Genomic DNA, 18,745 nt, shown 5'->3' on the forward strand with positions numbered 1-18,745 from the left:
CTAATCTGCTATTGGTGCAGCAGAGTACCATTATGAGCCCCATGTTAGCCAGGGAGGGATTGGGTTAGGGCAGGCAAAAAAATAAAATAAAATTTAAAAAAAGGCTGTTGAATCTTAAAGAAACATTCTAAGGAGCAGAAGATACTGTAATGACATTTTGGAGAGATACTATAATTGCTTTGTAATTCAAGTTTATAAGTAGATTCTAACCTTAAACAACACTTTGTTGCAGTTTAACAGACTGACCCCAATCTCTCTTACTAACAGGATATAAATAGAGTCTCACCTTTCATGACAACACCTTGCAGCCTTGACCTGTAAGAGGGCTCTGAACTTCACATACAGGTTCTCTACCAAGGGTGTGGGGACATATTAGTACATTTTGCCTGTTCTGAGATCTCTAGCACTTACACCCCATGAGCCACCAATGCCTGTTACACAAGATGATGTCAAAGACATCACTCATGTGACCTATACTGAATTTTCTGAACTTTCATATTCTTTGCTTGTACGTGACAGGACTTTCTTAAAGGGTTACGTATGTTTTCTCTTCTTGAAACTCCTAAAATAGGATGAGAACAAAACTCAAACTTGTAAATTAAACTGTTGCTAATCTGTATACTTGGTTTCCTTACCTGTAATTTTATTGGTTGATAGCCCGAATTCTCCTTGAAAGATCCATTTTCTAGTTGACAATTCTCCACCAGCCACAATAAAGTATTACAAATTGAATTTTGGTTCTGTTCTATGTATTTATTTAATTGTCCAAGCACTCTTAAAGCAAAGGCTGTTAACCTTTAAGACAAAATCACATGATGAATATTTAGATGTTCAGTCCCTATGGGCTCCCAATTTATAGTGTGTTTTAGTTAAAGCAATATTTATTCTTTAAAAGAAAATAATATTTTTAATCATACAGTTCTGAAGTAAGTTGTCACCATTGCACAGAGGAAGAGAAGATTTTAGGAAGATCTCCAAAAGCATTCAGTCAACAAATGTGAACAGCACATCTTTGGTGATTGCAGTATTGTTGACCAGCACACAAACTAAAAAGTGGTGCCTGATGATTAAAAACAAAATTACTCTAAAGTTAAAGACAATAGTGGTGAAGCAAATAGTTTTGAGTCAGGGCATGGACACATGAACTTGAGACACTGAGGAGCAAAATCCTAAAACTCTAGATTGTAAAATGGGTAAAGCGGTCTAATCTAAAGTCTTGTCCAAAGCCTGAATTTTCCTCCCCAACATTCGTGGGAGTGTTTGCCTCGCTTCTCCTTGAGCCATGCCATTGATGCAGAACTCACCACCTCACAAGGAAGCTTGAACTGTCATGATTACTGAGGTGTTTGGTTTTTTTGTTTTGCTTTGTTTTTGCTTTTTGAAGCAATGTCAGTCTTTACTAAGATCTCTCAAAGAATACATAAGAGTATCTAATTCATAAGCCCACAACGCCTCTACTCCCTCCTCCCGCTCCCGTTCTCTCTCTCCGAGCTGCCAAGAGCTGCCCACTCTTCGGCCCCTCGGGTGCTTTTGAAAGTCAGCCCACTTGACTTTCACCCTCACTTAAGAAATTTATTTTCATTTTTCTTTCTACAAGGAATGATGCATTATTCTACGTACTTTTTTTGTATCTTCCTTATATTTCTCAAAAAAATATTTTGAAAGTATTCAGGTACTGACCATTTTCTTCTGTGTATATGTTTCTCTCAAGGAACTTGTAGAGTTGGGTCTGGGAAAGTACCCAAATATTTCTGTGTTTCTGGCTGAACTCTGGCTTGCCTAGAACTCTTGAGAGGTATTTACTGAGAGGTGTCTACTGAGAGGTTATTGTATCTTCTGGGGGGAAAGGGGGATTTTCTGTTCTCTAGGCATTTAGTCCCCAGCTGCTGCTGTGCTGGTTTCCAGTCTCACCAACACCAACCCCTTGCATCCTGGTTGGTATCCTCCAGTCGGCATGTTCCAGGGGTCTATGTGTCTTTTAAAATGTGCCACCCACACATGGTTAGACCCACTTCTAAGGTACAATCCATGGGACTTGATCACTGATTGGATATAGAACAAAAAGGAAAGGGAAGATTCAAACTTTAGTATAGAGTATTGCTGCCCACATATTAAGGAAACAAAAACAAAAGAATGAATTTGGCATAGATTATGTTTGAAGGGCTTTGATTCCCAGATCCCTAGAAATATGGATCTGGAGCTTAGGAAAAAAGTTAGGCCTTGAGACATTAATTAGGGAATCACCTGTGTAGAAATTATGGAAATCATGGGTTAGGATGAGATTGCACAATGAGAAACTACAGAAAATAAGAGGGTCAAGAATGAAATCCTGGGGACTGTCAGTAGTTAAAAGGGCATAATATAAAAGTCAGTTATTCCAGATTGTAAAGTTCTTTTTTTTTAATTTTTTAATGTTTATTTATTTTTGAGAGAGAGAGGACAGAGTGTGAGCAGGGGAGGGGCAGAGAGGGAAGGAGACACAGAATTGGAAGCAGGCTCCAGGCTCCAAGCTGTCAGCACAGAACCCATGAACCGTGAGATCATGACCTGAGCAAAAGTTGGACACTCGACAGACTGAGCCACCCAGGCGCCCCGTGGATTGTCAGATCCTTAAAAGTGTTTCACACAGTTGAATCTACAAGGCACCTGGAACACCATGTTTTCATTAAATATTTCGTCAGCACACGATAGCATTTTTTGAAAGCAGATTGCCTTGTAGCCTTTCAATTAATTCCAATGGTCTTTCCTTCAAATCATCAGAAATAAGGAGGTTATCATGCTTCACTGAATAAGCACTTCGTGAGCACCTGCTATGTGTCAGGTATGTACCAGGCACGAGGAACCCTTGGAACTGCCCGTGTGGAGAGTACATTCTAGCGGCAAGATAGACTACACGTGAGATAAGTAAGAATGTTAGTGACAAATTTTAAGGAGAAAAGGAAAGCTTGGGATGAAATGTTGGGATGAGAATGAGATTAGAATGATTAGCAGAGGCCTCGCTGAGAAGGTGACTTTTGGTAAAGACCTGAGGGAGGTAAGGGAACTAGGCACTGATGCCTGGGGAGGAGCATCTCGGACAGAGGGAACAGTCAGTGCAAAGGCCCTAAAGTGGAAGCATCCCGCTAGGTTCAAGGAACATCGAAGAGGCCAGTAGGGCTTGCGTGGAATAAAAGAGAGAAGTGAGGGATGCAGTTGGAGAGGTGAGGCGAGGCCAGACCAGGTAGGGTAGTTCACAGTAAGAAGTCTGGTTTTTACCCAGGGTAAGTTGGGAAGCTCCTGAACCGTTTCGAGTGACGTGACCTAACTTATGTTTTAACAGGGTCACTCCAGCAGCTGTGTTCAGCATAGACAAAGAAGGGCAAGGGCTGAAGACAAAAGACAAGGGGAGGTTAGTGCAATAACCCAGGAAAGAAATGATATATTACTTGGTCATCAAAAAGAATGAAATCTTGCCATTTGCAACAACATGGATGGAACTAGAGTGTATCATGCTAAGCAAATTAAGTCAGTCAGAGAAGAGTAAATATTGTATGATTTCACTCATATGTGGAATTTAAGAAACACAACAGATGAACATAGGGGAAGGGAAGGAAAATTCAGATAAAAACAGAGAGGGAGGCAAACCATGAGAGACACTTGAATACAGAGAACAAACTGAGGGTTGTTGGAGGGGAGGTGGGTGAGGGGATGGGCATTAAGGAGGGCACTTGTTGGGATGAGCACTGGGGGTCGTACATAAGTGATGAATCACTAAATTCTACTCCTGAAACCATTATTACACTATATGTTAACTAACTTGGATTTAAATAAAGTTAGAAAAAGAAAGGAAGAAAGAAAGAAACAAACAAACAAACAAACAAACAAGAGTGGCTTGGACCAGGATGGTGTGATGGGGTTGGTGAGAAGCAGCCAACTTCAGGATATGTTTTGAAGGTACAGCCAAAAGTATTTGCTGGATCGGATGTGGCTTGTAAGAGAAAGAGGGCAATGAAAAATTACTAGACTTTTAGCCTGAGCAACTGGATGAATGGACTTTCCATTAAGACCATTATTCTTTAGTTAGTTAGGCAACCATTTTATGAAAATGCAAATCAAAACCTTTATACTCACCAAGTGCTAGCACTGCCACCCTTCCACATGCTGTAAGAAGAGTCAGCATTTCTGTAGGACATGATGCTCACCATCCCTACGAGGCACCAGAGAAAGAACACAGTGCTTCACTGACCTCTATCTCTACTCACAGAGTGCTTTATTAGCTCCTGGGAATGGTAAACTTCCTTCGGTGTTGGGCAGCACGCATGTGCTCTGTGGCCAACGTTAAATTTCTCAAAAGAAGTATGTGAACTGCTTGAATTGGGAATTATCAAGTAGAACATTCTGAGCTCATTCAAGAAGTAAGGAAGTGCTCTGTAGAGTTTGGAAGGCAGATGTCTTGTCTCTCATCCAGGCATTTTGGTAAGTTAAGCCAAAATGCTACAGAAAATAGTGTTTATTTATGTAGTTGCATCTACCTCACGATTCTCTTTTTGTAGAAATGCTTTTACAATTATGTGTTTGTATAATTCATAAAATTATATATTGGTTTAATGGCACCATTGGTTTAAGAACCACAAGATCTTTAGGTATAATGTGTAAAATGGATTTTTTTTTTTTACCTTCTTTTAATTTTTTCCTCAGGTTCTGGTTTTGAATAAGTGAATTAGTAGAAAAAATGTTCCAATTTTTTCCTGCTTCCAGGTAGTGAAAAACATAGAATACTGGGACAATGCTCATCAGTTCTGCTTCTGCATTCCCCTTGGGGAGGTGGGTAAGAATGTCAATGCCTTCCTGACTCAGAACTGTAGACATGACCTCTCCTATAAGCAGTCCTGTAATAGACAAACAAACAAAAACTCAAGGTAGATGAAATCAATTGTTATCAACTTCTGAGTAATGGTATATTTTAAACAGAGAGCAGACTTGGGGTGTCTGGGTGGCTCAGTAGGTTAAGCGTCCAACTTCGGCTCAGGTCATGATTTAATGATTCATGAATTTGAGCCCCATGTCGAGCTCTGTGCTGACAGTTCAGAGCCTGGAGCCTGCTTTAGGATCTGTGTCTCCCTCTCTCTTTCTCTCCGCCCCCCCCCCCACTCTGTCTCTCTCTCTCTCTCTCAAAAATAAACACTAAAATTTAAAAAAAAATTTTTTTTTAAATACAGAGAAGAGCAACTCTCTCTGTTCTTTCCTTTTTATCTAAGCAATTGAATTCCTTCTTAGCTGGGGAGAGACAAAATAGATCTGGTCAGGAATATGGATTTAAAAGAAACACCAAGGAGCACCTGGGTGGCTCAGGTGATTGAGCGTCCGACTCTTGATTTTGTCTCAGGTCATGATCCAAGGGTCATGGGATTGAGCCCCACCTGGGGCTCTGCACTGAACATAGAGCCTGCTTAAGATTCTCTCTCTGCCCCTCCCCTGCTCTCTCTTTAAAATAAAATACATTAAAAAAATTAAAACAAAAAAGAAAGAAACATGAAGAATAGCCTTAAAAATAACCACTCAAATATGGTGGTAAGATGGTATAATGTAGTGGGCAGATTACTGCATAGAGGACATGGAAAATTAGTTGTCGTTCAACCTGATAGCTTTAGACATTGTAGACCCTATTAATCAATTGCTCCCACAAAGGAAAGCAAAAGCCTGGACTGTGAGGGCTTTGTCCATAACTCATCATGCAATGTTGGGCAAACCAGTATTTACACATCCAATAGGATTGCACATGATTAGACAAGTTGTTCCCTGGGGTGCCTGGGTAGCTCAGTCTGTTAAACATCTGACTTTTTTTTTTCTTTTAATGTTTATTTATTTTTGAGATAAATAAAGAGAGAGAAAGACAGACATACAGACAGACAGAATCCAAAGCAGGCTCTAGGCTCTGAGCTGTCAGCACAGAGCCCGATGCGGGGCTTGAACTCATGTACCACAAGATCACGACCTGAGCCAAAGTTGGAAGCTTAACCGACTGAGCCACCCATGTGCCCCTAAACATCTGACTCTTGATTTCAGCTCAGGTCATGATCTCAAGTTTTGTGAGATTGAGCCCTGTGTCGGTGCTGATAGCGTGGAGCCTGCTTGGGATTCTCTCTCTCTCTCTCTCTCTCTCTCTCTCTGCCCTTCCCACCCTCACACTCACTTGCATGCTCTCTCTCTCAAAATAAATAAACTTAAAAGTTTTCTCCAGTACTAACATTCTGTGAGTCCAGGGCTCTCTCTGAGCTAAAATGCAGTCAGGACATTCTATTATTTTAATGATATGTTATTGACTTATAAAGGCTAGGGACGAGGGAAAGCCCACCAAAGCTTCCCCTTCCGCCAATGTACCAGAAGGAAGAGAACCCCTTTGGGACTGATGTTGTGTTTCAGTAGAGCAGTGCACCCCTGGTGAGGCCACGTGTATGTCATAGAGCCTTGTCTGGTGCAAGAGTGGTCGCTAAGATCATGGAAAGTTTTAGAGAAGTCTTTGGGTCAATGACAGCCCCCCACCCTCCATCATGGGAGCATGAACCTCTATTTAAATCAGGCCAGTGGAAGAAGACGGTCGGAAAAGTGGTTGGAGGTTTGAAGGTGGAAGGGGTAGAGATGGGTTTGTATATGCTGCTGAGGAGAGAGGAGGAGAAACAGAATAATCACGAGGATATTTGATTGTAGTGCAAAGCATAAAGTGAAATGAGAAATGAAAATGGCATATGTCAATTTACCTTTTACGCTCACGATCCTTTTGACTTTTGTTTTGGGGACCAAATCTAACGGTATCCTGTATGGGAACTCTTTTCGTCTAGTAACGACACCTGAAAATTAAAAAAAAAAAAATTAGATTGGGGTGGTTGGGCGGATCAGCTAGTTAAGCATCTGACTCTTGATTTTGGCTTGGTTCGTGATCCCATGGTTCATGACATTGAGTTCTGCATTGGGCTCTCTCTCTGCCCCTCCCTCCCTCTCTCTCTCAAAATAAATAAATAAACATTTTAAAAAATTATTGGATTTACACAGAATTCTTGAGGGAGCACCAGTAGCAGATTATTTATAATATACCAGCTTCCAAGGAATTGTTTTAAAAGACTCTTTTATAATAACATTAAAATCTAAAAAGGAAATTAAAAATAATCAAGGATTTTTATCAGACCCTAGGCTTATATAATCTCTTTAAATAGAGCATTCAATTTAACTGTAAGCTTCCTGGTCATTACAAGATAGGAAATAAATAGGATATATAAATTTTATCCACCAGAAAAAAGGAGCACGCCGTTTTGTCCAAAGAGAGAAAATTATTCTCAGAACTGAAAGCTAAAAATAACTAAAGTAATTCCTTAGTCAAGGGTACATGAGATTATCTCCTTTGGGAAACATGCCCTGAAATTCTTTCCAATCTCGCTTGATTTAACTTAGACACTTTTGCTCTATGCGCAATAACAGAGTTTTAGCATACCTGTATCAGAGCATTTTTCTACTTTAATCGTTGGTTTATTTCACACAAATGACATTTATCATTCTATTGGTAGAACAAGCACTCTGCTGAGCTCTTAAATGCATTGTTATACTGGATCTTACAACAATCCTGTATGCCAAGTCTATTGTCATTATTTTTATTTTATAGATGAGGAAACTGAGGTTTGGAAAGCAACTTGCTCAAGGTCACAGAGCTGTGCAGATGGGGCTTGGATCTGAGCTCAGGAAGTGTTACTGCAGAGCCCACAGCAGTCATCACAAAGAGACCCCCCCCCACACACACACACACTATTGTCTTGCCAAGAAAGCTCTGAGGGCAGGAACCATCTCTTATTAAATGTTGTAATCCCAGCATTTAGCACAGTCCCTGGCACAGGGCAGATGTTAACAGAAAATAGTGACATTTTGCCATTCAATGGACAAGCCAGAGGACTTTGCAGAAGAGACAGGAATGTTCCTCAGGTAACTTCTTTCTTCACTAACCTTTAATAAATGCCGAGGATATAATATTGAAATAAAACTCAGTGAAGACATTTAAGAGATTTGCGGTGTGGTTGAAAGGGCATGGGGTTCAGAAGGAGCTCACTCTATACGTGACACGGGGCAGGACACTTCAGCTTTCTATGCCTCACTGTGCTCCTCAGTTCAACAGAGGCAATCACATTTTCCTCCAAGGGTTTTTATGAGGGCGAAAGTAATACAGACAAAGAGTCTGGCAAACAGTTCATGCTCAATACATTGTACTTAATGACAGTAGGCTCTCTGAAATTATCTAAATTCGATCCCCCACTATTTTTCCACTGATGCCCACCCTTGACTATCTCAATTCTCATTAGCAACTGTGCTCCCAGATGGAAAAGGTACAGAAGAGAAAACTAAAACTAAGAGAAGTAAATTTTACTCTTTGTCAGAAAGCATGATAGAAGACTCATCATCACATAAGAAGCTGGATGCCAGAGGTGGGGCCCCTGGGAGGCACAGTCGGTTAAGCATCCTACTTCAGCTCAGGTAGTGATCACAGTTCCTGAGTTTGAGCCCTGTGTCAGGCTCTGTGCTGACAGCTCAGAGCCTGGAGCTGCTTTGGATTCTGTGTCTCCCTTTCTCTCTGCACCTCCCCCACTTGTGCTCTGTCTCTCAAAACTAAATAAACATTAGAAAAATTGTAAAAAAAAAAAAAAAAAAGGTAGATGCCAGAGAGATTAAAACATTTACGAGTTAAATCTATAAAACCAATAGTATACAACATTATCTTTGTGAACTAAGGGTGGGGAAAGACTTCTTAAAGATTACCCTCCAAATATATAACAGCCTTAAGGTAAAATTATAATGAATTTGACCGTATCAGAGTAAAGGATTCCTGTTAAAATTATTGCTCAAAAAAGTACACCAGAGACAAAAATCTTAGTATATGTGCTACCAAAGCAAGCACATCAGAGACAAAAATCAATAGACAAGAAAACCCAAATGGCAAATAGGAAATAGGGCAAAAGATAAGAATAGGTAATTCACAGAATAGGAAGTGCAAATGGCCCATAAACATATGGAGAAAGGTTAAAAATCATTTGTAATCAGAAGACTCTACATTAAAACAACGAGATACTGTATGCCCAAGCGGCACATTTTACAGATGCAGGTAATAATACCAAGGGTTGGTAAGGATGTAGGCAGATGACAAGCTTTATGCAATGCTGGTGGATCTGAAAGCAGCACAGTGGTTCTGAAGACCAATATGACAGCTGTAAATAATATTCAGGATATGTATGCCCTTTGACCCAGGGGTCACACTTCTGGATATACAGTCCAGCTAAAGGCTGATGCGGATTTGTAAAGGGAGACGTGTAAGGATGTTCAGCATGGTTTATGGTGGTGGAAAATCTGTCTCTAAGAAAAACTGTGGTGGAATAGACTCTGAGACACTATGTAAGAAGCAGTGACTATTTCTTTAAGACAGAGTGTTGCGTTTACAAACTGGCGACATAGAATAGGATGTAGATAGAATAGGATGTAGACGAGGATTTGAGTGCATGTCAGGAAGAGAATGGAACTAAGAGTAGGGGTCAGCAATGCAGGGAGAAAACACGAGAGGGGCCTGCCCTGACCTCCAACGATGTGGTGTGCCAGGAAGAGAGGAGGGCGAGACGGGCTCCCTGCAGCCGAGGGAAGAAAGGATTTGGAGGCAAAGGGCTCGTTGGGGAGAGAAAGCAGGAAGTCAAGATGAGGGCTTGTGGGACTGAGTTTCCAAATTTAGTTCTCATTTTAAGCTGATGTCATGCAATTTTAATTACTTTACAATTTGCTCTGACACTTCCTTCTCCCTCACTGACATATAGTTTTTCAAATTTTCAGTGATGTTATTGTCCATTTACTTTTCCAAATACATCTTAGCCTTTTTTTTAAATGGAATTTTAGGGGCATCTGGGTGGCTCAGTCGGTTAAGCGTCAGACTTTGGCCCAGGTCATGATCTCAAGGTTTGTGAGTTGGAGTTCTGCCTCTGTCAGCACAGAGCCTGCTTGGGATTTTCTTTCTTTCTCTCTGCCCCTCCCCAGCTCACACTCTCTCTCTTTCTCTCTCAAAAATAAATAAATAAATAAATAAATAAATAAATAAATAAATAAACACTTAAAAAATGGAATTCTATAAAGTATCATACTGGTATAGAAATTCCAATATATAAATATTGGAAGTATTTAATAAAATCTCCAAACTCAACTGGACAGAATTACTTGTCATCTTTACCCTATTTAGCTCTCCAGAAAGTAACAAAGCTGCTTAAATCTAAATTGTCTCAAACAATAAGGGAAAAAATCAGATGGCAAGATTGGAAAGAGACATAGACATATTATTTATTTGATCAAGATTTTTGATGGAGAGATTTATCTCCAGATAAAAGATCAATCCCATCTTGTGGCCCTGATGTCCACGCCTGGGATGTGTAAGACAGGGCCATTTTGGGCACAGGAGGCATTAAAGGTACAAAGGAAGGAAAGCCAAAGGACCCAGTGGCTCTGAGGGTTGATTTAATTGCATGAGGCCCCAAACCTCAGGATTTGTAATATCTCTACCCACAGATCCTTCACAATGGACAGGCTGGAAGAAGGTCTGTGGGAAGATAAAATTAAAGAAAAAAGTTAGCATATGCATGTAGGATGAATTTTTCTTTTTGTTACTCTGTTGAAGTCATCCTTAGTATGCTTATGATTCTCAGCTGATTTAAATGTAAACGTCTGAATTCTTTGCTTTCTCAGAGGAAATGTCTTTCTTGATGTGTAAGTAAACTTTTTTTCTCATTGCTATATGACTGAAAGAAAGGAAAATGATTCGATGCAATAATAAGGTAAATTTTAACCATTTACTAAGGACTATGGAAGGCTATCTTCTTTGTTGTTGAAAAGAATTGTTAGTTGAACACATTCTAAATTTCATATATATATATTATAAATATAAGTATTTATATTTACATATTTATTTCATGTATGTATATACTTAGGCCTTGATTAGATGCTCAAATGTTTGCAAAATTCTAACTGTGAGAAGATTCAGAATATCTTTATTGATGGGTAAAATCAGGGAAGCAGGAACAACGAGGAATGGGTTAGTTAAGTGATTAATCAGCATTTTTGTGTTTTCAAATCATGCATGTTAAATTAGTACATAGAAGACTTTTTCTTAGGTGTTCTTTGGATTGATAGCTCTATAAGAAAGTATTGTAAATTATTGTGATAGATACAAAATGACTAATATATAAGAGAAATCATGCAATTATTACTATTTCAATGCTTTGCACTAAAACTAATGGAATTATTTCTCTTTGTTCTAAACACGTTCAGATTACAGTATAACACATGCTATGAAGAATGTCAATGAACTAAGAAGTGGTATTTCTGATCCCATACAATTAACATTAAAAAAAATTTTTTAATGTTTATTTTTGAGAGACAGAGTGCAGGCAGGAGAGGGGCAGAGAGAGAGGGAGACACAGAATCTGAAGCAGGCTCCAGGCTCTGCACTACCAGCACAGAGCCCGACTTGGGGCTCGAACTCACAAATTGTGAGATTGTGAGATCGTGACCTGAGCTGAAGTCGGTTGCTCAGCCAACTGAGGCACCCAGGCACCCCCAGACAATTAACATTTTAAAAAACAGTGTTTCAGGTTACCTATACACTTGAATTTCTAGGGCAAAAGATAACATATAAAATACAAAATCATTTTGCCTACCATAAATACCCCTTGGGTCCAGAGTAACACCAGCATAACTTTCCTTTTTGACACCTTCTGGCTAAAAAGGCAGAAAACATTCAGTCAAGAATATAATTAAACTTAACTCCCTCAGTTAACTTGTTCCTCATTTAACTGTAACTTAATTTGTTCACTGGATTTTGGATGCCCCCTTCAAATGACAAAAGAACATAATTAAATTTATATGACCTGAATTCTTGGATCAACTTGACCACTTTCTGATTGAAAAATCATTTTTTTAAAGGTCAAATATGTTTAGATATTTACATTCATACATGCAAGGATAAGATTTTCTGGCTATTTTCATAATAGAGCAAATACTTAAATAGAAGTTATTATAAGCCAGGTAATTGATCTAAGTGCTTTGTATGTATTAGCTCATTTAACCTCAAAAAATACTCTATGAAGTAGATGATATTATTACTCCCATTTGATAGATGAGGAAAATGACACATAGAGAAATCAAGAAAATTATCCAATGTCACACCGCTTGTAAGCAGTGGAGCCAGGATTCAAACACAGAGAGCCTGTCTTCAGAGTCTGTGCATGGAAACACCATGCAAGGATGCATAGAGCATGCCTTGGACAAAATAGGTCAGTACATGTTTACTGAAGTGATTTCATGGCTTAAAACAGAAATCAGAGAATGAAGACCCAAGAAGGCCCAGTTCTGTCATTAACTAGCCATGTGACTCTTGGTGAGAATCTTAATCTTAGTAAAATAACATGAAAACACTCAACAGACTATGTGGGTAAATAGTACTCTAATAAATGATAGTTTTCTTTTTTACCCTGTTTACTCATTTGTAAATGGAAAATTTCTGTAGACTATAAATCCTAAACTGTAAATGCATGGGCTGTATCTTATCTACTGTTATATCTCCAATACCTGGCATAATGTCTGGCACATAGATTTTAAGACCTTCTGAATGTGCTAGGGGGAAAAAGCTTGAAAGGCTAGATACCAAATTGTTAAAGCTGTATATCTCTGGGTGTGGGAGTTATCAGTGATTTAATTTTCTTCTCTGTGGTTTTTCAGTATTCTATATTTTCTACAATAAGCAAGTATCATTGTTTTATTTAAATTTTAAAACACTATTTCAGACTTAAGGAAAAGTTATGATAATAGTAAAAAAAAAATCTGAGATAACCGCCCCCCCCAGTTTCCCACAAATGTTACCATTTTATTACATTTACATTATTCTTCTCTGTGTTCTTTCTGAACCACTTAGTGATAAGTTGCTGACATTTTTTTCAGACTGAAAAAAGTTGGGTTTTTTTGTTGTTATTGTTCTTTTCCTTTCTTTTTAAAAATTTTAATTCCAGTGTAATCAACATACATCATTATATTAGTTCCAGGTGTACAATACAGTGATTCAACAATTCTATACATTACTCAGTGCTCATTACGGTTAAGTGTACTCTTAATTCCCTTTCTATGAAAAAAGTGTTTTTAAGAAGAATCAGAAAAAGCATATTTTTCTTACCACCACTCGTAATGTTTTTACTAAGATTTCTTTTCCAAGTGAAGTCTCCAGTGAAAAGTTGATGTTGTGGAGGCCGATTTCCAGGGGAAGCACGCTGAAGGTCACCAAATGACTGGAGGAACCTTCTACTCTCTGGGACAGACATTTGGAGGGATTTATGCCCTGGTGGCCAATGGCTTGGCTTCCGGATGTACAGATTCCCTCCACGGTAGACATTTTAACACAGAACTGAAATATCACCAGTAAACAGTTACATTAAAACACTTTATGATAAGGAAAGTATGCCTGGACCATGTTTGTCTGGATACAAACTCTCCCTGATATTTTTACAGTGTTAAATAATCCCTTAGATTCTAAGGCAGAGGAGAAATGTGTATCAAAATCCTTATACAATTTAAACTAAATCCTCAAGCAATTACTTGACACTTGGGGTCTTATAATCATAGAATTTAAATATATTTCAATGTCAGCGGCACCTGGGTGGCTCAGTTGGTTAATCTTCGTTTCGGCTTGGGTCTTGATCTCATGGCTCATGAGTTCTAGCCCCCAATGGGCTCGATGCTGACAGTGTGGAGCCTGCTTGGGATTGTCTCTCTCTCCCTCTCTCTGCTCCCCCACAGCTTGTGCTCACTGTCTCTCTTTCTCTGCCTCTGCCCCTACCCTGCTCATGCTCTCTCTCCCTCAAAATAAATAAATAAACTTAAAAAAATATTTTGATTTCAGATATCTACTTTTTTTGCATCATAGTATGAGGGTGATCAATAGAAAACATTCAAGCATAGCATATACAACATTAGGAGAGTGAAATGGAAATATGTATTCACAGAGGAATTGGTATTTAATCTGTTGGTAATTACAGTTTATTTGGGTATATTAAAATGGAATTTTATGGCATTTAGATTCTGCTATATACATTCAGAAATTTGATATAACCATTTCATTAAAATATTAATATTTAAATATTCCAAAAGTTATAGATTAGCATATTTTTTGAACTTATGATAAAAAATTTTAGAAGCTAATTCAAAATATGCCAATGGGGTATATAGCTTTCCCCTCAGCATTTAGAGAGCATGTAAGCAAAATTTTTGGAAACCGCTGAGAATGAAATTAGAGCTTTTTAAAAAATATAGTTATTATGTGGATGGAACTGGAGGGTATCATGCTAAGCAAAATTAGTCAGAGAAAGACAAATATATGACTTCACTCATATGAGGAATTTAAAATACAAAACAGATGAACATAAGAGAAAGGAAACAAAAATGATATAAAAACAGGGAAGGGGACAAAACATAAAAGACTCTTAAATATAGAGAACAAACAGGGTTACTGGAGGGGTTTGGGGAGGGGGGATGGGCTAAATGGGTAAGGGGCATTCAGGAATCTACTCCTGTAATCACTGTTGCACCATATGCTAACTAACTTGGATGTAAATTAAATAATACATAAATTTTAAAAAATAAATAAAAACTATAGTTAGATTTTTGGACACACTGAGTTCCCATATAAAGTTTTGTGACTGTGATTTTCAAATGAAATCAGTCACCCTATTGCATAATTCTCTATTTAGCTGTGTGCGGCAAAAAGAAGAGAAATGGTGGGTCCAACCATGGTTGGAGTTTTTCAGGGAGTGTACCCAGGAGTGAGAGAGAGTTAAGGGAATTAACATGACTTTAACTAGTGTGGTTTATTATTATAGTGGTAGTTTATGGATTCTAACCTGAACAAGGAGCGAAGTAAAGACAGCAGAGGGCTAATGGATAACAGAGGAGTGAGGAAGTCAAGGGATTGGAGGTTTCAGTGATGTGCAGACCTGTAGCTACAAAGTAACGGTGCGATGTCTGAAATAACTTTCAGAGGGGACCCGGACATCTACAAAGCAAAGATGAGCATGACTGGTAAAGACAGAGAGAAGGAAAGGGCTGTTAGATGCAAGACGATGAAGAAACTCAGAATCCAGGGACATAAATGAACTGCCTGTGAAGCCCTTTCTCTGAGCCTCCACAGTATACTGATTATCTTACAGACTTGTATTCTTCTTTAAATTGGAGTTATAAGAATACATGTCTTAAGTCTGCCTTTCTTCATCCCTTCACTGAGCTGAATTTTTGTGTTTTGTGTGTGTACGTGATCATTCCATGAATAGAATTCATATAAAATCAGAGAATTCTTCCTTTTTCCATTTATCTGAACATACCATAAATACCTACTCACCTGCATACCAGACATTCTATAGTTGTAAACAGTTCCTTTCAACTGGATCTGCTCCCCTCGCACAACAGAATATGGTATATTCACTTCCAGGAAGACATCTTTGAACACCTGTGCCTTGAGAGTATCAGCAACACATATACCTTCGGTCCAAAGGGAAAGCAAAGTAGAGGCATATTAGGGAATTCCTATTAATGCCTTGTTAGTACTACTACACCTAAGAATTGCTGTCCTTCAAGGAAAAAGGAATACTGTATCATATTTTTCTGTGTACTGTCATGTCCTTGAATTTTCCACTCATTGATCTTTATTTCAATAATTGTTGGTATTAACAGAAAACTTCATTTCTCCAACAAATATTTAATTCTATTTAAGGCATGAGAATGTTTATCAACTGAAGTGCCAAATCTCTTTTTGGATATGCATTATTGGCTCTATTTAATAGGTATAAAATTTTGATTGTGGAAACCACGATTTTAAAGAAATAAAAAATACAAACAGATGAAACCAACCCTGAAGTGATTTATAAAGTACCTCCACTAAATCACCACAAAAGGGAATTAGCCCAAGGGAAAAGTAATACATTTGCTTCTAACTCTACTCAAGCTCCCAGTCACTGAGAAAAACAAAGGAAATGGGAAATGGACATTAGCATTTATAAAATGCTCGTCAATATGGTCAGAGATATGGGCATATCCAAGTCTTTTTGTAGTATATTAAAAAGATATTTAACAAATGACACCACTGAAGTCCTGGGTGAGTTTATAAATTATAACAAAAAAACCACATTTTGCTAACAAAATCACTCCTTAAATGAGCATACAACTTAAGTTTGCTTACCACTATTTGAAATGCCAACACCTTGAATTTCCCAGGTAGTTAGAGAATCAGGTAGCACAAACTGCAATTGGCTTCTGAAAATTAATGTGTTAATATTCAAATACAGTGAAACATTGAGTAGCCCAATTTGCCCCCATTCACTAAACAGAATGTTTGCTGCCTACTACTTTAGAAGAAAGAAAAAATTCACAATAAAGCAAAATGACGTCAGGTGTTAAGGAAAAATCAAACCAGAAAAATATATTCATTAAGTCTCCTACTTGTTGCTTGTTTTTAAATATTTCACTTGTATGAGAATTCAAATTCAGAAAGATGCCTTTGAAACACCGCAAACTCAAAACATACAGAAAAAATATTTCTCGTGTGCTATGTTCTAAAATAGGGCAGAAAGGTAATGCATCTTAACGGTGCTCATAACGAAGTCAACATAACTAAGAATTTCTTTTTTTAATATATATTTAGGGAGAGAGGGCGGGGTGGGGGAGGGAGGTAGAGAGAACCCCAAACAGGCTCTGCTGTGTCAACATGGAGCTAGACTAGGGCCCCATCCTGAACCGTGCGTGACCTGAGCTGAACTCAAGAGTCAGATGCCCAACCGACTGAGCCACCCAGGGGCCCCCATAATGAAAAAATTCTGGTTAAGATTAAGCTTATACATTTATTTCTTTGATCCAACAAACAGCTGTTGTCCACCAACCTTGAGTCAGGCATAGCACTAAATACTGAATATGCAGCACTTACGAGATAAAAACCTATTCTCAAGTAGTTTATAGTCTAGTAGAAGAGACAGTTAAGTAAATACATTGTAGTTCATTGTAATAACTGTACCAATAAATCATCTAAAAAGTTCAGAGCCAGTGTGCATTGATTCAACAGATTTATTTGAGTGCCTCTAACAAGCTGGACCCTATGCCAGGTCTGGAATATAAAAGAGTAATCTGAATTTAGTCTTTGCCCTGAAAGAGTCCTTCTCATGTGGGAGACAGCAGGTAAACAGGCCATTATAACACTGTATGATATAGGCAACAGGGTTGACTGGGAGGGGTAATTACCCCAGTCACTGATAGGGTGGGGGAGAGTGGTGGGAAGGCTTACCAGAGGAAGTGCTAGCCCCGGGGGAATGTCAGCTGAAATGGGTGACACTGTGGAGGAAAACTTAGAGGAGACGAGGGTAGAGACGAGGAGACCCATTTTAAGACTGATGCCAGTGTTGGGCCTTGGGGCTTGAAAAGTCGATGCTTGGAGCCCCCAAGGGACAGTGATGCTCAGGGACTCAGCACTGTTCATCACTGTTTCCAGTGCCTGGGATAGAGTAGGCATTCCCTAAGAGTGTGTTGAAAAACAAGAAGAGAATCTTTCTTCTTATTAATCAGTATTTATTTTCTAATACAGATATTTCAGGATGAAAATGCCTGCTTAATTCTCTCTCTGCCTCTCCTCTGTTCTCTCTCTGTCACAAAAATAAATAAATAAAAATAAATAAATAAATAAATAAATAAATAAATAAATAAATAAATAAAATGGGGCACCTGGGTGGCTCAGTTAGTTAAGCATCTGACTCTTGATTTCAGCTCAGGTCCTGATCTCAGGGTTTGTGAGTTTGAGCCCCGTGTCAGGCTCTGCACTGTCAGCATGGAGCCTGCTTGGGATTCTCTCTCTCCTTCACTATCTGTCTCTTCCCTGCTCTCTCCCCGCCCACCCCCCCCCCCCCCAAAAAAAAAAAGATGAGGGAGAAGAAGAAGAAAAAGAAGAAAGAAAGAACAGAAAAGAAAAGACAAGACAAGATGATGGCTGCTCACTGCAGCATATAGCACACATTTGAGCAAAGGCTTACTGAAGCGGGATGAAATTAAATAGAATAGTACCCTTCCTTACCAAGAGTTAATTTTGTCCTGGAAGTAATGACTAGAGCAAAGCACACATTAAAAAAAAAAAAAAAAAAAGGTAAAGCAAATAAAACAAAATTTAACCAAATGGTAATATTGCCTTAACTCTTAAATAAACTATTGGGAAATGGGTAGTTTCCAGATTTATGGCCATAATATTTGCATTTTCCCACATTTTTCAGAGGAAAGTCAAAGAAGTATAATACCTTCTGGGGACATGATGAACTTCCCATAACCAGCTTTCTGGAAAATAGCTCCTTATTTCTGGCTTGCTCACTGGTAACAGGGTCTTTATATCTGGGGGGAAAAAGTATATGTGATTATGAAAAAACAACACGCATTTTATTTAGAGCCAAATTTTAAAACGTGGACAGACATTAATCTATAACTTAAATATTTTCTGAAAGGACAATGAAACATTTTGTTTAGTGATTTTCAAATAGAGCTTTATTAATTTTTTTTAATGCTTATTTATTTTTGAGAGAGAGAGAGAGAGAGAGAGAGAGAGAGAGAAAGCAAGCGGGGAAGGGACAGAGAAAGAGGGAGACACAGAATCTGAAGCAGGCCCCAGGCTCTGAGCTGTCAGCCCAGAGCCCAA

The 18,745-nt window shown here is 38.5% G+C and overlaps 1 protein-coding gene across 1 annotated transcript in view; it reads right to left on the bottom strand.

Annotated features, from left to right (window-relative positions):
- The window catches only part of LOC109269885 (complement C5-like), an 89,845-nt gene that overhangs the window by 32,706 nt on the left and 38,394 nt on the right, over positions 1 to 18,745 (bottom strand). The window contains exons 18-26 of the mRNA XM_019454000.2: positions 18,354 to 18,444; positions 16,262 to 16,335; positions 15,425 to 15,564; positions 13,211 to 13,438; positions 11,703 to 11,763; positions 6,738 to 6,827; positions 4,656 to 4,868; positions 4,111 to 4,186; positions 636 to 795 (exon numbers count right to left, since the gene is read on the bottom strand). Coding sequence (XP_019309545.2) covers positions 636 to 795; positions 4,111 to 4,186; positions 4,656 to 4,868; positions 6,738 to 6,827; positions 11,703 to 11,763; positions 13,211 to 13,438; positions 15,425 to 15,564; positions 16,262 to 16,335; positions 18,354 to 18,444 — 1,133 coding nt within the window. The remainder of the gene's footprint in view (positions 1 to 635; positions 796 to 4,110; positions 4,187 to 4,655; positions 4,869 to 6,737; positions 6,828 to 11,702; positions 11,764 to 13,210; positions 13,439 to 15,424; positions 15,565 to 16,261; positions 16,336 to 18,353; positions 18,445 to 18,745) is intronic.

The sequence above is a fragment of the Panthera pardus genome, unplaced genomic scaffold (genome assembly GCF_024362965.1).
Source record: "Panthera pardus isolate Hobbes unplaced genomic scaffold, ASM2436296v1 HiC_scaffold_20, whole genome shotgun sequence".
Lineage (NCBI taxonomy): Eukaryota > Metazoa > Chordata > Mammalia > Carnivora > Felidae > Panthera > Panthera pardus.